Here is a 21,906-nt window from a genome sequence, read left to right on the forward strand (position 1 = left end):
CATGGCTCATTTTTCAAAGTTTCTAAAATGGCTGAGCTAGATAGTGAGATGGGCGGTAGGGAAGGGGATCCTCTCCCGAGTAATTTTCCATTGCAAAACCTGCCTCCGCCATCCTAGCTACTTGGCTGCTAGAGTTGGTCTGCCTCTGGGAGTTATCATAGATCCAGGAATAGGTACAGAGGTAATCTCATTTTTTTTTAGTATACTGCATACATTTTATTTTTTATTGGATAATTATACTGTTATTTTATCCTAATTTTGGTGTGTTAAACAATCAAGTTGTATTTTTTAGAAAGTGATCAGGCCACAAAAAGCAGTCTGCCCAAATTTCAAAGCAAGAAGATATGCGTTGCTGTGGTGTGTACAGTGTTATGAAAAAAAAAATATTGTAGTCTAGCTGTGGGAAAAGGCTGAGCTGCAATTTCTAAAGCATTTATTTAGTATGCTTGCTACATTTTCTTTCCATTTTGTTGCTTAAGTTTGTTCCTATAGAATTTTCATTTTAATGCTAATACTAATTAGATGCGAATAATCACAGTCCTTGCATAATGTTAGTGCTCAAATAGTTTCAACTTTCTTGGTGTCCCTGTGCAGGATAGATGTAATCACTATTATTGTAAACTTGTGGCTCTGAGTATTGCATTGTTATTTTAATAGATTTTCCTAGAGTGGACTTGCATGGGCAATTATTTTTATTGAACATTTGTTGCATTTCCAACAGCTTCTGATGAAATTGTTTCGCATAGTAACTGTTTTGCTCTAATTGGGAAAATAAAATAAAGCATTGCATTGGTTTCAGTTTCAAGTAGTGTGTCCACTTAAATTCCCTGAGAGTTGCCTCATCAGAAGGAAGACGCCGCATTCCTTGATGTTAGTTTCTGAGCGTCGGTTTCCAAGCTGTTGGGAATGCATACCTCACATCCCGTGCATGGTTTTGCTGTGTTTCTAACCTCTCCTTCACTCTTTTTGATATTTGCATTATTCTTGTTCTATGTTGTGTTCACAAGTTTCTTCTTCATTCATGAAGAATATCTCGCGTTGTGTGTCCCTGTCCATTCCTTTGCAGCAAGCCATCATTCCTCGTGCCATCCGTACCACAGTGCCAACAATACCTGCCAATGTGCGCTTCAACTGCCTGCCCCTGTTCGTGCGCCAGTGCCTCAAAACCTACACAGCGGACTGGCACACGGTCGTCTACAAATCAAGCGTCTACTCGGGAACATACAAAGAACTGCTCAGGTAGACTGCCATGGCTTTTTTTTTTTGTTTTATGCTGTCAGGCCTAGTTTTACCTTAATTTTTATTAATGGTGTACGTGACTTGAGCTGTCGCCCTACACTCCTGGGGTGTTTTTGGTGCTGTAGGTTTTAGAGAGCAAGGCGGAAAGTATGAGCTGCATTGAAGTATTCGAAGCACTGGGAGTGACATGGAAACTATTGTTTGATGTACCGCAGTGACAACTGCCGCCGCGGTGGCTCAGTGGTTATGGTGCTCGGCTGCTGAGCCGAAAGACGCGGGTTCGATCCCGGCCATGGCGGTCGAATTTCGATGGAGGCGAAATTCTAGAGGCCCGTGCATTACACGATGTCAGTGCACGTTAAAGAACTCAAGGTGGTCGAAATTTCCGGAGCCCTCCACTACGGCGTCTCTCATAGCCTGTGTCACTTTAGGATGTTAAGCCCCCGGAAACCATAAACCATAGAGAGTGCACTATAGAGTGCACAAGGTCGTCTTTGTGCTGTCAATGAAGGTTGTTCAAGTGGACAAGAAGGTGGACATATCGTGGAGTCAATTTATACAAAACGAAGGACTTTTTTTTTAATCAGCATTACTGATCCATATCTATTGAAATTTTGTCCATAAAACTGAAATATTTTTTATGTTATGTGTCTGATAAAACGTCGATATCATTTTAGATCATTGTTATTGTCACATAAGGCTGCATTTTAAACATAAGCGCATTTTGAGCCTGCCTAAAAGCTATCAGACTTTCAGGTCATGGTCATCACATTCTGCCTGTGGAACACTGCACCTTAGAGGTTAAGGACTTGCACACTTTTATTTATTTAATTTCATTTAAGTGCTGTGAGGCAAATTCTTCAAAGCATTTTAACTTGCACTAAGAAAATATGAGGAATGCATGAGTTGTTTGGAGAGAATGTGACACTTTCATGCAGCTGACATGTTTCTCAAGGAAAGTTGCTGAACTTGTTGGTCCAATGCTTATGGGAAGCCCCAAAGTGGAGTAAATTCTGCGATTGTGTCTCACAGAGAGAAAGTATTAATAAAGCCTTATTGCTGTCAGAGGTTTTGAAGAAAGTGCATGTCATGCGTGATGTATTGGACATATGCAGTGATGTTTTGTCTGATGTAAAAGCAGTTTCCTTTATGGTGCATTGTTTTATTGCAGAGTACTACCCTTGGTTGTAGGCTGCATTTTGCTGCTGTAACATCGTGTGTCTTCTTTTTTCTCGTTCTTGTTTGTTTTAGTCGGATACCACGGCCAACAGACCTGCAGGATCAAGTGTATGAAGTTGACACAGAGACTGAGGTCAAAGACTCGGTATGTCAGCTTTGCTAGACCAGCTTTTTTGCACAGTTTTTTATCCTTTGTTTGTTCATCCATAAAGATTATAACGAGAGAGTATTTTACTTGTTAAAGTAACTCTTATTTGGTCTGGTGTGCTGTTGCAAAACCAATTCATCAAAAGAACTTTTGAGAGGTTTCGAAGTGATTTTGCTGAACTCAGTGAAACCTCGGAAGAAATTTAGATGTGATTTGTTAATTTCACCACGTGCATAATGGAAACAAGGCCAGAAGTTGAAACAGCTTCACATACATCTCCAATGTACTATAGGAGCAGCCCTATCCTGTACTTTTCTTTTGCAGCAGCAGCAGCAGCATTGGGTGTTCGCATTGTAACTTCTTTTTCAGCCAGGCTATATAAGTTATAATGGAAATACTTTGCAAAACCAGAAAAAAAGATTCCTTACACATCTAATACTATCTACAATGTTGTTTGACGTTTCATTTCTTATTACTTGATCCAGGAGAGCAACCTCAAGGGAGATTCTGAGGTCATCAAGGAAGGCTATATACTCAAGGGGCCAGAATCTGGTACTGACAGCTTTATCAGCTTGGCTACAAAGGTGAGTGTGCTCACAAATTGGGAGATGACAGTCTTAACTTCTCTTCTCAACTAAGGCTCATAATCAGCTAGAAAAGTATTTCTTGACTGACTTTTGAATGCTCACACGTGGAAATGCTGCTCATTCTTTAAATTTTCGCAGTTTGGGTGAAAAAAGTCGGCAATAGACTTAATTGCTACTAATATGTGATCACTTGTGGAGTTTGTTTTGATTGTGCTAGTGCCTGTTTTGTTAAAAACGTTACTAAAGGCACTGGTTTCTAAAAGGCTGTTAACAAAGGAAAGGAGTATGCTTGCTAGGAAGTATGATATGCCCTCTTGTGCTTGGCTGCACTTGAGAATTGGCATTATTACATTGCAGCGTTATGGTTCTGCACTACAGGGCTTTTCTGGAAGACTTCAGTGTAGCAGTTTATGGAGCGTGCATTTCCATGGGTCGAATTACAGAGAGATCACAATCTTAAAACCATCACAAAACGGTCAAAAAGCCCCGCTCCTGTTGGTCGGCATGGACTGGCAGACATGTCGACCAATACGAGCAGGGCCAATTGATCCATTTGTGATTGGTTTGTGATTTTATTGTTCTACAATTCGGCTTCAGGTCAAAAGTTGTACTTTTTGACATCTTATACTCGAGGTGTTCTTTTACCTTTTTTTTTACGTAAGTTACTCTTTCGTTATACCAAATTGTGTGTTTTCTGGAATTTGTTCTTGTAGTCATTCAAAAGAAGATACATGACACTAACGCGGGGAGTGGATGGCAGCCATTCGCTTGAATTCTACAAGGATGACAAGAAGACGGAATCAAAAGGCACCATTTGCATGGACTTCTGCAGCAAAGTTGTGAGGGTAAGCTGCACACAAGTAGTATTGCCCTGTGAAAGGCATTTCCTTGCACCTGCCTGTAGTTTGTGTTGGTCATTCAGTATGTAATGTGCCAGTATTTATGGTGTAGTATGACTTCCCTTCTGGCAGTGCTTGCCTAAAATCCGTAGGCTTTGGGCCCGGCGATTGCTTCTTTTTGGGTGCTAGAGGAGACTTTTGAAATATTCTTGGTGCTGTGCAGCTGTGTAGATTTGGGATAGTCCTCCTTGCTTTCTTGCACTGTGCAGTGCCAAGATTATCAAAAGAGAGCCGCTTCTGTCCTTCCTGAGCTTGAATTTTTTTTGTCTGGTTATGTGCTTTTGGGGTGTGCTACGCCTGCGTACTCTCGACGAAGTTTGTGCACTGTGTGGGCAGTGTTGCTGTTGCTAATGTGTACAAGTTTCTGCACTGTATGTTGTTTCCTGCCATACAAATAGGTTAGGGCTGCTTATCTAGTAATTACCGTATTTGCACGATTCTAACGTGCACCTTTCTTTCCGGAAATAAGCGTTCAAAAATACATGCTCGTTACAATCGGACTCAAAATGCAAAACAAACCTCCAAACCGAAACGAAGCAGCTCAATGAATGATAGCCAGCCGCATTGCCATCGGTATCAGCAAGTCGTTTTGAGCCGGATCTATCCATGGGCGGATCCAGAGTTCCGATCGTCATTTTTCGCAAACATTCCGTTTTGCTGGTGTACCCAGAAGCTGCGTTGGATACATGCATTCACCCACAGCACAGTGACAAGATGGAAAGGCAACGACGCTTTCATTACGAGGCGTCGTTTAAGCAGAAAGTAGTCCTGCTAGCAGAAAAAGAGGGGAACCGGGCAGCGTCCCGTGCATTAGGTGTCCCGGAGACATGCGTTCGCGATTGGCGGAAACAAAGGGACCGCATTTTTAAGTGCAAAGTATCACGGAAGGGCTTCAGTGGCCCACAGCATGGCCGCTTTCCCGAGCTCGAAGATTCGCTTGTGGATTACATCAAGGACCTACGAGTTGATTAAATGTTTTAAGCAACTTTCAGACGCTTGTTGACTGCGTTATTCCTTGTGCGTGGTACAATCGGCGCCAAGTTATTTTTGTGGTTTCCGGGCCTTAAATATTACTGCGCGTTACAATTGGGGGGGGGTTAGAATCGTGCAAATACGGTATACTCTGTTTCACATGTCAGGTGCAACACTGTGGAAGGTGCGGAAATACTCTGCATAAAAAAAAAATAAAGGGAGACGTGTTCCTCTGCATTAGTTTTGTGGTCGAGTGGTCTAAGGCACAAGATAGGGACAGCGTGTCAGCAGTAAGAGTACATGTAATCAAGCTCATGACAAATGCATCATGTAACAAGCCTGCAGGCAAAGCATTTATTATTTTTCGTACACCACAAGGAGCGCACTACTTTTTGATTGCGGATATAGGCAGCGCTAAAAAGAGCTCTAGCTTTGACAGTGGAGTATGGACATTGTTGAGTATTAATGAGGCTCGCTCAAATATTGGCACTGTGCAGAATTCCAAAAGGAGCAAGCTGAGCTTTGAGCTGCGCATGCAAGATGGCCACAAGTCGTGCGTGCTGGCCGCGGAGAGCGAGGTGGAGATGGACGGCTGGATGGCCATGCTGGTGGCCATCACCACCAACTACCGCAATGCCCAGGAGTCCAACAAGAAAGCGGCAGCGGCTGTCGTCTCCTCACCCGAAGGTCTGTCTGCTCCCTCTGTCCCTCTGCATGTGCAGCCTTCCGAGTCCTTGCAGTCACTGTGCCTAGGAAGACGAGCTTGGAAGCTATCTGAAGTGCTCAAGTACTGTGTCATAATGCAGAAAGGCATTCCTTCATGGGATGGGAGAGCATTTCAATGCAAAAGTTTCAGTCACTTTTTTTTATGCTGTTTGCAACAATGTCTGCACGTTAGGACTGTTTAGTGGACATTGATTTCGAGTCCTGTTATTGTTTGCACACAGCTTATTCTAAACCTGCTGCATAGTACCTACTTTCGGCTTTGCTGCATAGTATCTACTGTAAAGACTGTTTAGTGGACATTGATTACGAGTCCTGTTATTGTTTGCACACAGCTTATTCTAAACCTGCTGCATAGTACCTACTTTCGGCTTTGCTGCATAGTATCTACTGTAAAGACTGTTTAGTGGACATTGATTACAAGTCCTCTTATTGTTTGCACACAGCTTATTCTAAACCTGCTGCATAGTACCAACTTTCGGCTTTGCTGCATAGTATCTACTGTAAAGACTGTTTAGTAGACATTGATTACGAGTCCTGTTATTGTTTGCACACAGCTTATTCTAAACCTGCTGCATAGTACCTACTTTTGGCTTTGCTGCATAGTATCTACTGTAAAGACTGTTTAGTGGACATTGATTACGAGTCCTGTTATTGTTTGCACACAGCTTATTCTAAACCTGCTGCATAGTACCTACTTTTGGCTTTGCTGCATAGTATCTACTGTAAAGACTGTTTAGTGGACATTGATTACGAGTCCTGTTATTGTTTGCACACAGCTTATTCTAAACCTGCTGCATAGTACCTACTTTCGGCTTTGCTGCATAGTATCTAGTAAAGACTGTTTAGTGGACATTGATTACGAGTCCTGTTATTGTTTGCACACAGCTTATTCTAAACCTGCTGCATAGTACCTACTTTCGGCTTTGCTGCATAGTATCTACTGTAAAGACTGTTTAGTGGACATTGATTACGAGTCCTGTTATTGTTTGCACACAGCTTATTCTAAACCTGCTGCATAGTACCTACTTTCGGCTTTGCTGCATAGTATCTACTGTAAAGACTGTTTTGGTGGACATTGATTACGAGTCCTGTTATTGTTTGCACACAGCTTATTCTAAACCTGCTGCATAGTACCTACTTTCGGCTTTGCTGCATAGTATTGTCACGTTGTAGTGACGGCAATCCAGCAGTCAGGAAAACAGCAACAAGACTTTCAAACGAAGCTCTTTATTTGGGCTGACTTGCGCCCGCAAAAGAACTTAATCGCTCGGCGGCGGCGTAAGCAACAAACGAGCTCGTCGGTCGTCGAACTACGAATGTCCGCCGCTCGCGGCATCGCTCAATTTAAAGCCAGCAAGGAAACTTCCAGATAACAGGTCAAGATCATCTACGGTAATCTGGAAAAACCTAGATGCAGCCTTTCATGGCTGCGAACAATCGAGATTAGTCTGGTCGCTTCTCGCACCACGAACAAAAGTGATAACGACCCTTTCCTGCTGCCTTGAGCGTGAACGAACACACACTGCAATGATACGTGGCAGTATCTACTGTAAAGACTGTTTAGTGGACATTGATTTCGAGTCCTGTTATTGTTTGCACACAGCTTATTCTAAACCTGCTGCATAGTACCTACTTTCGGGTTTGGTGCATAGTATCTACTGTAAAGACTGTTTAGTGGACATTGATTACGAGTCCTGTTATTGTTTGCACACAGCTTATTCTAAACCTGCTGCATAGTACCTACTTTCGGCTTTGCTGCATAGTATCTACTGTAAAGACTGTTTAGTGGACATTGATTACGAGTCCTGTTATTGTTTGCACACAGCTTATTCTAAACCTGCTGCATAGTACCTACTTTCGGCTTTGCTGTATAGTATCTACTGTAAAGACTGTTTAGTGGACATTGATTACGAGTCCTGTTATTGTTTGCACACAGCTTATTCTAAACCTGCTGCATAGTACCTACTTTCGGCTTTGCTGCATAGTATCTACTGTAAAGACTGTTTAGTGGACATTGATTACGAGTCCTGTTATTGTTTGCACACAGCTTATTCTAAACCTGCTGCATAGTACCTACTTTCGGCTTTGCTGCATAGTATCTACTGTAAAGACTGTTTAGTGGACATTGATTACGAGTCCTGTTATTGTTTGCACACAGCTTATTCTAAACCTGCTGCATAGTACCTACTTTCGACTTTGCTGCATAGTATCTACTGTAAAGACTGTTTAGTGGACATTGATTACGAGTCCTGTTATTGTTTGCACACAGCTTATTCTAAACCTGCTGCATAGTACCTACTTTCGGCTTTGCTGCATAGTATCTACTGTAAAGACTGTTTAGTGGACATTGATTACGAGTCCTGTTATTGTTTACACACAGCTTATTCTAAACCTGCTGCATAGTACCTACTTTCGGCTTTGCTGCATAGTATCTACTGTAAAGACTGTTTAGTGCACATTGATTACGAGTCCTGTTATTGTTTGCACACAGCTTATTCTAAACCTGCTGCATAGTACCTACTTTCGGCTTTGCTGCATAGTATCTACTGTAAAGACTGTTTAGTGCACATTGATTACGAGTCCTGTTATTGTTTGCACACAGCTTACTCTAAGCCTGCTGCACAGTAACTACTGAAGCTGCTACATTGGGGTCATGCGTATCTGCTCTCACTGTCCTGTGGTCACTTGAAGTTAGTGCACGCAGAATGAATCAGGACAGAGAAGTGCGAAAACTCTTCAGTTAAGCACCAGAGATCTTATTCAATGTGTGAACACCTCTGACATGCTACTCTGAATAAAATATGCAGCTCTGGCTAAGAAAGGTAGTTGGAAAACAGTGCAGAAAATAGCTGGATTGTGTAGAGAATATGTCATGAGTGAACAATGAGTTGTCACAGAATGCATCTACTATTACAAAGCTATTATTAGAGGGCTGCAGTTGTGTGCCGTACTCAACTGTTTAGCATTTGACACTTCATTCAATCTATACCGGATACTGAACACGAGTGGGATCTCGAAGTAATGTGATATATCAATAATTCAACATATAAAGTATGGCACTAGATAAGGCTATCTGTAGTAGCCTAGAAGCAAGAATACAGTGTGACTGTTCGATATAAACAATCATCCGATTATATCTGTGTTCTGTGTGTCCGGGACCAATTGTGTAGCATTCTTTTTTTTTTGCTATATCTTTGTGTGTGTTTTTTTATTAAGAGAGCTGCTTAGCTGTGCCTTGGTCAAATGTTTAGGGGAATCCCCCAAGGTGGAGTAGATTTGTAATAAGGGAGTAATTACTCATTGACATCCACCCGAGCGCAGCCATACGGCTACAAAGGAAAGCTATACAGCATTCTCAGAAACTTCGTAGTTAAAGAAAAATTCGTCCTGGTCCGGGGTTCGAACCCGGGACCACCGCTTCACCGGAGCAGTCGCTCTACCAATTGATCTAACCGGGACGGCAAGCTTATGGTAGAGCGAGAGCAAATTGATCAATAACTCGAAGTGGAAACTGCGCTCAGGTAGTTGTCAGTGAGTAATTATTCTCTTATTAGCTGCACCTTACAGGCACAACTACTTTTGAATTACTCTTTGTTAAAATAAGCAGCCGTAATGGAACCCAGCACATCATACAAAGGGAGCTTTTATGTAGTGTGGGTGGAAATAGCTGATAGCACTCAATGTCATCATGTTTTCGTGCACATATTTGCATGGCTGATAAGTCATGTCTCGCATTAGTAATATTTTGTGAAACTTGTGTGTTCAGAAAGAAACATATATAGTAGTTTAATGCACGCATTACACGCTGGAGAATGTACACGCATCATATAGTCTTGCGTAAACCTCTGCGTTTCAAACTTTTGCAGAAAGTAGCATGGTGACATCTCCTTCTGCACCTTATGGATACGGGACACTGAAGAGCTTGGAGCATAGCAAGAACCCGGACTTAGTAAAGGTAAGCAAGTGTTTCAAAATGCTTATTTCGTAAAGATATTACTATTCGACATGTCTTTTGCATTTGTTTTGCTACTATTTATGTCTGTTCAAGAAAACCATTTGTTGGATATAACTCGTGCACTGTACTAGCAGTTTGGTTTACTTAGAAAAAGCTGCCTGTGTACAGAGACTCCATCTGCTAATCACATCATGCTTATTCTTTCTTTATTGTTTTTCTCTTTTTTCTTGCAGTATGCCAAGGAAACGGACTACTCCATAGCTCAGGCACGTAGACAGAATCGGCAGAACTTGTTCTCCATTTACCCAGACTTGCAGGTGAGCAGCATTTTCACTGTTAAAGACTCTCCGTGCATCCATTGCATAGTAAAAGGGTGGCTGCCCTTTCTTGTAGTGTTTTTCTTAGCGTCAATTTCAGTTGAGACAATGTGCAATGATCGCATTGCATTCCTGTCCTGTCTGGTTCTCTATGCCTATTGTTTCAGCTTCAGGACAGCACCTCATTGCTTTGCACTGTGTCACCTTGTCTTTGAAATGGATTGTTTTGTTTGTTGTGATTTTCTACCCTTTGTCGTAATTTTTTTTAAATTTTGTTTTCTGCTGGTCACAGCAAGTAGGCATTGGATTGACCACTTTTCTTGCATTTAAATGCACTTGATTTTTATGGAATCAAAGTATCAAACCAAAGCAGTAATTGGAAAGTCAGAATTATGGTAGTTTGAATTAATGAGATTTGGCCATACTTTTGCTCGTTCGGATTTCTATGTTCAGAACATCTGTTCTGTTTACTGCGTATTGTTTACCTTGAAATCTGTTCTGTTACTCGCATAATATCTGCCAGTTCTATCTTTTGTAGTGATGTCATTTTTTTCCGTCTGGTAGCACCTAGCCAGAATTCTGCAAATTAGCGTAAAATATTATTCGACTCTTCTTGTGGGATCACAAAATTTTACAACTGTGGTACACTCTCCCCACAGTGTGTGACGTCACACTAACACGCCTCAGTAAAACCTGTACGCCACACAACCATATAATACAAGAATATCTAGCACTACAAGAAAAATACAGAAATTACACGTCATTTTATACTGACGGCTCCAAAACGCATGCTCATGTAGGAAGCGCAGTAATACAAGGAAAAAATTAAAATGCAGTACGACTGCCCTCATGTGCTACAGTGTTCACCGCGGAGTGTTATGCCATTAGTGTTGCGGTACAGAAAATAACAAATGAAAACATCAAAAACAGCATCATTTATACAGATTCACTGAGCGTCCTTACAGCATTAAACTCCAAAAATGCCACGGAGCCACTGATTGGAAGCATCATACACAACATAGTAAAGATCACAACACAAAAACATGTTATAAAATTATGCTGGGTTCTCAGTCACGTTGGCATTAGGGATAATGAGAGAGCCGACATGTGTGCTGCACAAGCCAGAACCATGGAAATAAAACATGCGAATTTGCCTCCTAGGGATTACATGAAGTTAGTGCATAGCAGACTAAGAGCCAAGTGGCAAGCTTCTTGGGATAATGAAGGACACAACAAGCTACATACCATAAAGCCCATTTTAAAAGAATGGAAATCATGCCGCCATAAAGAGCGTTTTATCGAAGTAATTTTATGTCGTTTACGCATAGGTCACACACACATCACCCATAGCTTCTTATTAACAAAAAAAGACAAACCTCTGTGTGAAATGTGTGGTGAGGAGCTCACAGTAAATCACGTTTTAATTTCTTGTTCACATCTCGAAGAACTTAGAAAAAAAATTTTTTACGGTATTTTACAATGAACACATTCCATTTCATCCCGCATTGCTTTTAGGCGAGCAAACACTCGTCGAGTTTTCACTTGTTTGTAAGGTTCTAAGGAAAGCGAATGTTTTAAATCTATTATAATGTAATCTCTGTACACTTGACATAACATCATCTAACCTTGTGTTTGGCGCATGATAGCCATAGTTGCTTACGCGCCATAAAACCCCATATAACTAACTAACTAACTAACTAACAAAATTTTACAGTACTGTCAAAATCTTTTGTTTTTATTGGTAGAATTTCAGCATGGCCACTGTTTGCTCTCAAACCTATGATGCATTATTAATTTACTATTGCTTGTGAATATGGAGTGCCAAGTTGCTCGGGCGACTTTTTCAGGTACTGCGTGCAGCAAAAAAGAGCCATGCTGTGTGACTGACTGGCATAGAAACTGAGATCTCCTTGTTTTTACAATTCTTTTTTTACACGCAGAAATCGAGCAGCTGTGTTCACATCTCCAGCTATGAACGGCGCGTCGAGCCCTTCAAGGAGGAGTTCAACACTCGCATCTTTGTCAAGTGTGAAGAGGTCAAGTTCAATCTTCAGGCACCTCTGGACTGCCAGAATGGATCTCTATGCCAGGTAGCACACGCTTTCATTGCATTTATTAATAGATGCAGCAATCGAGGCAAATTGTAATGTGTCTAGATCGCCATCCTGAGCCTATGTTCTGCTCAAGCTCACATTACTGCCTTACACTGATCAGTTCAGGGGAGCTGAATTTGGTTAAAGTTGTTTCCTTTTTAACAACATACATCTTTTACGCATATATACAACACACACACACGCGCGCACACACACACACACACACGTGCGCACATGCACGCACACACGCGTGGGTGAGTAGGTAAGTAGGTGGGTGGGTGAGTTCATGAGTAATTATCGTGGAAGGGGATGGCAGTGGTTGGGGGTTGATGAAGAGAGGCATGCACAGTGCTTGTGTTGCTCTAGTGAAGACTGCGAAAGATAACATTTGGTGATCATTTGTTAATATGAAGTGTGTAGTTTTGCTTTTTCATTTAGCTTCAAAAGCCCCATGATGCTGTAAGGGCCAGTGCGGGTGGCACCATCAGGGGACACAGGGACGGCTGGCAACATGGGAGTAGGGGATGCGACCCTGTGTACAGCTGGCAACACGGGGTGGAGGGGATGCGATGCCGGCGTGGCGGGCATGTGCGTGAGTGTGCTCGGTTGTGACCGAGTGCGCGGTGGTGATCGAGTGACGCGGTCGAAGTGGGCCCGAGTGTGAGCTCAGTGCGCGTTGTGTACGGTGCACGTTCCGTACGGTGCACGAACTGCGGAGAACAAGTGGGGACTCGGGCACGAGGGACTGAGTGCGTGCAAATAAATCATCCCTTGACAATGCACCTTGACACCATGACTCTTTCATGGTTTTTAAGAAGTAAAAAAATAGCAGCAGCAGAAATAAAGGGTAAACCAAGGCAAACCTTTAACTAAAGCAGCTAGCTAGGCTTTGCAAACACATTGTTTGGCTTGACTGAAGTACGCATCCCGTCTACAGTGTTAACTTGCATATGTAGTTTGAAGTGGAAGTTTGTGATTGTGAGCAGGGTCTCTAAAATTTTTAAAAAGAGATGTTGTTGATGAAAATGAATGTATATGAATGTCATGAGTGCTGCAGTCATCGAAAGAGGATTGATAACCCGTAAAGTAGAAACAGTTTGATTTCCATATTACTTTGAACTTTGTGGTCTGCAGGTGTTTTGAATGCGTTTTGTGAAAACAAATAGTGTATGAAGGAAAGTACTAACCTCATGTGGAAAGGGCATACGTGTGGAGGGTGCTTTCAGATTTTATATATAGAGACAAAAACTGGCTCATAAACTGGTTCATGAACCTTCCACAGATGTCGGAATGAGAGCATATCAAAACCAGTGTCTAAAAAATACTTTTGTCCCACTGTCTCAGAAAATGATAACAACGAAAAGTTTAAGTTGAAAAGAAATTGATCAAGAAGGTTGTTCACGTGGTTTTGCTCGCAGTGTAGATTTAATAACTGCAAAGTGATTCATGGTGAAGGTTTTCATGCATTCTTTTACGTGTTCTGTTTCTAATATGTGGCAATATCCCTGTTCGTGCAGGTCGAACCGTACTTCACCACCATGGCCGTGTATGATGTGCGCCACATGCGCAAGGTGACCGAGGACTTCCGCTTCGATGTCAACAACTCCTACATGCGCAACATGCTGCCCAAGACCACGCGAAGAAAAAGTACGAGCGGCTCGGCACCCAATGGCACTGCAGGCACCCAGATGAACGACACACTGCTACCCGGCATGAGCGAGCTCGGAGAAGAGTGGTTGGCATTCCCTCAGCAGGTTCGGATACGGTGTTCCTTATCTTGTCTTTTTTTTTTTTTTCAAGACATGGTTCACACTGCTTCTGAGGGCATGTGACCTGGACTTAATATGCTTCACACGAGGAGGCACATGGTATTGCCTGGTGTGGTGGGCACTTGTGACACACCTCATTGCTTTTGGGGAACGTCACCATTGTCATGTAATGCTTTGAACTGTCATTGCCAGTGCTTTCCTTGGAATGCTGCATCAGAGCTTGTATTGAAGCTAGTTTCTATACTAAGCTACCATTTTTTTGGCAATGCAGCCAAAGCTAGACATAGAACACAGCCTGTGTTTCCTTCTGCAGCGGAATGTAGTCTACGATTGCAGTTGATACATTTATCTCGCAATATAGGACATTAGTGCTAATCGTTAATTTAATGCACATTTCTAGCACATTAAATGCTCCCACATCTATGATGTAAATAAAACAAACTTGAAACTTGATAACTGCGCATTTTTAACGTTACAGAGTTATGACAGAGCAGTTTCTTTGATCACAATGGATTGTTTAGACATGTCCAGTTGAAAGAAGCGTCCGTGATCCGGCCAGCTGCACCAGCCACAGAGCCATGCAACTGCGTAGCAAGCAGTGTGCCAGGTGGCCATCTTAGGCTATGGTTTGCCTGAATATAGTTCGAGGTGGCCTTATATTCGTAATATTATTTGTTTTGAAATTCACCTGTGTTCTCAAACTCTCCCTTCACATTATGTTCGTGTAGATAAGCTAAAATAGTCATTTCTCCATCATACTGTCATTCCTGCTGATGCCTGTAGCAAAAACAGCATCACAAAAGGGAATGTGGCTGCTATCATACAGTGCGGCAAAAATTGCTTAAATCCATTGTCACGCTTCAGCGGTGACACACTCGCACAACTCCCAAACACATGGACACCACGCCAACAACCTTTATTTCACTTCTCCCATCTTCCCGGCGCTGCCGCTCCGCCTCATGATGATGATGGCTTGGTGATCCACTAGCGCCCTCTCGTGACATCACTCGGAACTAGACCCTTCGTCGCCACACTGCCTAAGACCATTTTTCACAAAATCGCTGGAAACTAGGGGCCTCACTTACGACACCTGTCCATGATTTGTTCCTTTTGTATATCCACCTATCCTCCACCACCGCCGCAGGCTGTCTTCATGGTCCAGCGCCCGGATCCGGAGCTGTTCCTGGTGGTGCGGGTCGAGAAGGTGCTGCAGGGTGGCATAGCGCAGGCGTCGGAGCCCTACCTGCGGCATGGCAGCGATGGCCGCCAGGGGACCAAGGCCCAGAAGATGTTCCGCCTGTGCTGCCAGCGGCTGGACCACTTCCGCATGCCCTTCGCCTGGGCGGCCAAGTGAGCGCCTCCTCTGTCTGCAAGAGTTCGGGGAGGGGGACTTCATTTTTGAGCAAAATTACCCGGGGTCATCCTGGGGCCCGTGCCCAAAACACTAGGCGTATAACTCTTGAGTGTGGAGACCTGTTGCACCCTCAACACCTGAGCAGTAGAGAAAAAAAATTATCTGCATAGAAAGTAGTGCTTGCACCACAGTTGTCCACAGGCAGCAAAGAAAATATGAATAAAAAGGGGGTTTAAATGACAGGAGAGTATATTTTCACATTGTACCCAGAAATCCATTCCTTTCTAGCCATGTTTGCGAAGGCTTTCAGTGCCACATTTTATGTGTTAACATGGCTTATGTTATTCCCTTATGGTATTGGGGTTTGGTTTATGATTTGGTTTAGGGGGTTTAACGTCCCAAAGCGACTCAGGCTATGAGGAACGCCGTAGTGAAGGGTTCTGGAAATTTCGACCACCTGGGGTTCTTTAACGTGCACTGACATTGCACAGTACACGGACCTCTAGAATTTCGCCTCCATCGAAATTCGGCTGCGGCAGCCGGGATCGAACCCGCGTCTTTCGGATCAGCAGCCAAGCACCATAGCCACTGCGTCACTATGGCGGCACCCTTATGGTATTAGTTAGCTTTGTTGTCTGCTTCTGCTTTAGCAGATTTACGGGGAAATGGCAGTCAGCGTCTGCCTGTTGCTTTTGTTCCAACTGGTGCGACCATTAGGAATCGCTTGGTTGGGCCGGATTAAGTGTTCCACCGAAAACTAGCTCACTCGGCATCTCTACCTAGGTCAAATTCAAGCTAGCCTTATTTTAGTTCCTGTGAGTTGCATGACACCTCGTTACCAAAATCAAAAGTATTATGTGAGTCTTCATAATCGGAGCAAGAAAAATCTGCCAACTACTGTGTGTCTGTGCAGCCTTCCCGTTTGCTGTTTCTTTTCACCCTAGACGTTGTTGGTTAGGTACACCTCGTTTCCTTTGTTGTTCTCCACCTCTAGGCCTCTCTTCAGCCGCCACTCCAACGACCTGGACAAGTCCCTAGAGTTTGCACAGATCTACCGGCAAGACAGCGCCAAGCTTTCTGAAGAAGACACCCTCAAGTTCCTCTGTGATCTCAAAAGGTTTGTCTTCTAGTTGACTACTTACCTTCGAAGAGTCCTCAACGAGCTGGTTACGTGTGGCTTGTGCCATCTTCACTGTTTTGTTTCTTTTTCTTTTCTCTTCATTTAGACCGGAGAAAGTGAAACACTTCACAGTGATTCCAGGGCACATGAAAGTTGCACTGAGGTTATTGAGACCCGACGAGACAGTTGACAGTGAGCATTCTGTTTACCTTCTTCTCGACATAGAAGTTTCTATAGTCCGTTTCATACATCAGGTGCAAAGCTGTCACAGCTAGCACCCTTGTTTGTGCTGTGTACATCCACGATGAAAAAGTAGTGCATTCCTTGGTCAGTGAAAAGCAGTAAATTGTTTGCCTGCAGCTTATTATATGAAACATTGTCATGAGTCTGAGTAAATGGAATTTTATTGCTGATTAGAAGCTGTCACCTTATCGTGCCGTGGATCAGTCGGCCAGAGAATAAGCGCAGAGTAACACCTCTTCCTTCATTTTTTCTCGCGGACTACTTCCATACCTTTCACAGTCTTGCACCTGATGAATGGAGTATTCTCACGGACTACCGTTCACAGTCTTGCACCTGATGTATGAAATGGAGTATTGTGTATGTCGAAACAAACTGTTTTCATCTGATTTCATTATCATCAAACCATTGTCACATCAACACTTTTCATTGAAGGTTTATGCAATCTTCTTGTATCGCAGACTCCCTGACGACGTCTCTGGTCCCCGTGGTTCCATTCCCGATGCCCCCCAAGCCCCGAGAGGGTCCCACCCTCGAGGTGCAACAGTTCCCCACAGACGTGGCATCCGACAGCCATCCATTCTTCGCATACCTCAACCACCTGTACGTCTACCCCAAGAGCCTCAAGTACGACAGTCAGAAGGCGTTCGCCAAGGTGCCCACCTTTTTTCTTCTACTTTTGGGATTCTTTCTCTTTTTAGCCTTAGGGAACCCCAAGGGCTTTCATGCATTGCTTAGAAACATTGTACTTTCGATTCTGTTCTGCCCTGCATAAACTAACTTGCATGCCAAAACAACCATGCACACCTTCAGAACAGTACCATATTCAACTTTTGATGACTGCCTGCAGAGTGAAACAGCCTTTGTAAGGAATGACAGTATGGCAACTCCCAAAATGAAGTAGGTAAAAGGAAAGTTGGTGTTAAGGCATGGATGAGTTTAGGTGCTCGGGGAACCCAGAAAGCACTCCGAGGAATCCAAGGATTTTGCGGAACCCAGTTTGAGAACCCCTGTTCTATTTGTTGGGCACTGTGGAGTGGTGGTATGCACCGCTCCCAGCTGTCATGTTTCAGGACTTGTTCTCATGTCCTGTGGCACCTATTTTTTTTTTTAGGCGAGAAACATATCGTGCTGTGTGGAACTGAGGGACAGGGATGACGAAGGGACAAAACCTCTGAAGGTGAGAGTTGGCGAGGGTCCTGGCCTGAACTCTGCTGTGAGGGTTTGCATGCTAACTGTTGACAGCTTCAGCTGACAAGTTGGCCATCAATTTTTTTGTATTGCACTGAGAAAGCTTTATAGGGGCACATAATAGTACACAGTTGTAGGAAATTCTGCAAGTTATTTTGGAGCCTTCATAGTGCATTGAGCTGTAATTAAGTGCAAATTAAATATTAAATGATAAATTATGCTCGATGCTTGATTCTTTTCTTTTATAGCTTTTTTGCTTGTTTTTTTGCCCCACTTGTTTGTTATGCGAAATCTATCATCTGGCGTTGGGGGAAAGCAGTCCTTGCTTTTGTATGGTCCTTGTCTCTCGACTGACTGGCTGTGGGGCTGTCTCTTGCAGTGCATCTATGGTCGACCGGGGGAACCCCTCTTCGTGTCTCAGTCGTACACAGCTGTGACGCATCACTGTGTCACGCCTGATTTCTACGAGGAGGTGAGTGAACGCTGCTCTGCCTTGCAGCCGGTTGGAAACTCACGTGATGAATGCATGCAAACTACCTGGTCAGCTTATCTTATGTGGTCAGCGTATTCATGCCCCAGAATGGCAGTTTTCAACTCCCTTTCTTTTTTTCTTCGAAACAACTGAAATGCCACCTAAGTTATGAAGCCGTAACTGAATATGCTCCAGATTTCCTCCGAAAATTTTCCTCTGATTAGCAGTTTTGATTTTATCGGTTGGAATGTTGGCAGTAAGGCTTTCAGTGCGAAACAAGAATAGGTCAAATGTTTAGGGGAATCCCCCAAGGTGGAGTAGATTTGTAATAAGGGAGTAATTACTCATTGACATCCACCCGAGCGCAGCCATACGGCTACTGAGGAAAGCTATACAGCTGTAAAGATGTATAGCTTAATAGCTGGATGTCAGTGAGTAATTACTCCTTTATTACGAAACAAGAATAGGCGGGACAGCACATGTGGGGAGGTATAGCGCTAGTGCAGCGTGTTAATCATCCAGTTGGGTGAAAGAGTGATGTATCACAACATCATGCCTTCCAAGCGCTTCATACTTACTAGTAATTTTGTACTCTCACTTCAGTCCATTAAGAAGCTTAGCCCGGACAAGACACTGGTGCAAACTCTGCAAACTGCTTTGTCTTGGAGCCACTGACAGATTCAGACCGAGGGCACAAAAATATGAGGCTGTAATAGTAACTTAATGTTGGCTGTAATTGAGGCTGCAGTGACGTTTTTACTTTGATAGTACGCCTGATGCAATTCTACTAGTTTCATAAGCTTGATAAAACAAAAATAAAGCAGTGAAGAAAAACTAATTAATATTGTATATGGTACCGCACAACACTGGTCCATAATTTGCATCTGCACACATTATTAATGAGGGAAAAAAAATACTTATGTACCACTACTTTTCACAAATTTTTGTTGAGTAGAATTACTGAGCCATTAATAGTGCTTTTGGAATTTTAGTTGAAGCATGTTTTATTCTCTTTTTTTTCTCTACACTGTGAAAACTGCAATTTTGTCACATAGGCAAACTTTGGAAAGTGGGTGAACTGGTGATCTTCAGGGAGGATGTCGTACACAGTTTATAGGCTCACCTCTTATTGGCTGCTGTCTGTGATTCTACCATTGTTCAGCCTTCCTAAGTACATGTATGGTACTTAGCTTATATAAAAAAGACAATTATCTGAGTTAGCAGTTACTCTTAGCTTCTTTGAATCTGTCCACAGTATAATGTGGACCACAGTGGATCTGTCGACAGTATAATTTCATGTACTTCTACAACTTTAGCCTCCCTAGTCCTTGCAGGGTTCAGCACATGTAATCATTTCAGTAGCGGTTGTATCTTCCATTCACTGATAAGTACATGTAGGCCTGATAAACTGGTTACTGTGAGTCTGCTCTTTTTTTATCTAGAATTCAATCGCTCCTTTCAAATACTATAGCACTAGCAGCATAAAGTGGGCTTTTGATATAGTACAAGGAAGCCCTGAGTTAATGCAATTTCATTTCACTGTGATGTGCAGTTTTATGAATTTGGATTCTTCCATAGAATTGAGATTCCTCTGTATGATCTCTTAATAAAATGAAAATTTAACAATACAGTAACGTTTTAGTTAGCCAAAATATTTTTTTTCCTCTTAGGCATTTCATTATATTTAGAGTTTAAATGTAAACTCCGGTTTCATGTTCTGTGCAAGTGTGTCATTATGCAGTTTGAAAAAGAGCTCTTTTACGTGACTTCTATATACAGTAGCCGACCGATTTTTCGGACTGCAATAATTCGGACTAGCGCGATATTTCAAACTTCGCTGAGGAACCGTCACGCACTTCATAGCAACGTGTACATTTCCACGACTGATATTTCGGACTTCGTGGACTCTAAATGTTCGAATTTTCGGACTAAAATAGACGCCAACAATATTGTGGTGATCGTTTTTCAACCGAAAGTTCGTTATTTCGGCCTAATATTGACGTGAGCGGGCATCGATGTCACAACCAACCTGTTCCCCGCCACCATGAGAGGCGCCATCTTGGATTTAAACGGAATCGGTAGAATCGGCTCGGCGGGCACAATCGGACTGGCTTGGATAGGCTTGGCCATTTGTTCTCCATTGTTGCCATTCGAGATAATGAGATGCTCTCCATTGCCATTGAGATGGCCTACAAAGAGCACGCGATCGCATTGAAAATGGGACAATGGGACAGCGGGACAGCTGCAGCGTCCACCGCGACTTGGACGACGCACCCTGCGGTGCGGGGCAGCAAATGTGGTAGAGAGGGGGAGGGGGGACAGCATTCGGAGGCGTTCGCTTCCGCTCGCGTCTTCCCATGGGTTACCTCTCGGTCTTCGCGAACGTCATTGCCCCATGCAAACTGACAGTTCTTGCTTCGCGCAGTGAGCGCATTCATTCGCACCATGACCGCGGCCGCCTCACACTATCTGATATGATGTGATAAGGTGTGGACATGAAGAAAGCATGGCTATGACTCAAATAGCGTCTAATATTATCGCTTGAAGGCGGAACATCAGGAGCGGCGATTTTCACAATCTTGAAAGCCAATTTTTTGCAGAAAAGTTTATTTTTTTAATTTCACGGATTTTTCGGATTGTTCGGTTATTCGGACCATTTTTCGGGTCCCACCGAGTCCGAAAAATCGGTCGGCAACTGTATTATATATAGAAGACTTGGGACTTCTATAATATATAACTATAATATATATTATAGTTCTATTAACTTATATATAATATAGCTATAATGGTAACTTTATAGTTTGCGCATGGTGCCTCTTCAGGTGCCTCTTCAGGCCAAATAAAGCAAGTGAACATACCGCACAGGGATTGTTTAAAGTTTATCACCAGTAAACTCAGAAATAAGTGGCAGGCTGCATGGCAAGAACACGTAAACAACAAACTACATTCTGTGAAACCAATTTTAGGAGAATGGCAATCGTGTAGGCATCAAGAACGTTTTACCGAAGTTATTTTATGTCGGCTCCGCATTGGACACACCCACCTCACGCACAGCTTTCTACTAACCAAACAGAACAAACCTCTCTGTGACGTGTGGTGCTGAACTCACGGTGAACCACATTTTAATTTCATGTGTCAAACTAGAAGAACTAAGAAAGAAATATTTTACAACATTTTACAGGGAAAGCATCCTTTTACACCCCATGTTACTTTTAGGTGATCGAGCACTGGTTGACATCTCTTGTATTTTTAGGATTCTCAGGGAAGCCAGTGTTTTAAACAAACTCTAAGTATAAAAAGCTTCACCTTTAACAAAAACTCTAACCTTGTGTTTGGCGCATCATAGCCTCAGTTGCTTTTGCGCCATTAAAATCAATATAACTAACTAACTATCTTCAGGTGAAAGTGGTGCTTCCGCTGGAGCTGCACGAACAGCACCACCTGCTGTTCACCTTCTACCACGTGAGCTGTGACATCACCAAGGGAGCCAAGCGTAAGGAGGGCCCTGTCGAGAGCATTGTGGGCTACTCCTGGCTACCCCTGCTCAACAAGGGCAGGTCAGTCTGGGTTGTGCCGTTCCCGTTGGGGGGAAAGGAATGCGTAGAGTCGCTTTGCTGCTTGTGCTGGCAGATCCATTTAACCATG

The 21,906-nt window shown here is 43.1% G+C and overlaps 1 protein-coding gene across 5 annotated transcripts in view; it reads left to right on the forward strand.

Moving 5' to 3' along the window:
- Positions 1-21,906, forward strand: part of Ziz (dedicator of cytokinesis protein Ziz) — a 168,183-nt gene that overhangs the window by 81,991 nt on the left and 64,286 nt on the right. For all 5 annotated transcript variants that reach the window (XM_089545897.1, XM_089545898.1, XM_089545894.1 and 2 more), the window contains exons 3-18: positions 1,067-1,239; positions 2,491-2,563; positions 3,052-3,150; positions 3,867-3,998; positions 5,522-5,711; positions 9,617-9,705; positions 9,939-10,022; positions 11,963-12,112; positions 13,633-13,869; positions 15,029-15,234; positions 16,233-16,355; positions 16,465-16,550; positions 17,060-17,253; positions 17,713-17,778; positions 18,169-18,261; positions 21,661-21,818. In XM_089545897.1, the coding sequence (XP_089402023.1) occupies positions 1,067-1,239; positions 2,491-2,563; positions 3,052-3,150; positions 3,867-3,998; positions 5,522-5,711; positions 9,617-9,705; positions 9,939-10,022; positions 11,963-12,112; positions 13,633-13,869; positions 15,029-15,234; positions 16,233-16,355; positions 16,465-16,550; positions 17,060-17,253; positions 17,713-17,778; positions 18,169-18,261; positions 21,661-21,818 (2,153 nt within the window). The remainder of the gene's footprint in view (positions 1-1,066; positions 1,240-2,490; positions 2,564-3,051; positions 3,151-3,866; positions 3,999-5,521; positions 5,712-9,616; positions 9,706-9,938; positions 10,023-11,962; positions 12,113-13,632; positions 13,870-15,028; positions 15,235-16,232; positions 16,356-16,464; positions 16,551-17,059; positions 17,254-17,712; positions 17,779-18,168; positions 18,262-21,660; positions 21,819-21,906) is intronic.

Source organism: Amblyomma mixtum, chromosome 5 (genome assembly GCF_055824585.1).
Source record: "Amblyomma mixtum isolate Tamu chromosome 5, ASM5582458v1, whole genome shotgun sequence".
Classification (NCBI taxonomy): Eukaryota; Metazoa; Arthropoda; class Arachnida; order Ixodida; family Ixodidae; genus Amblyomma; species Amblyomma mixtum.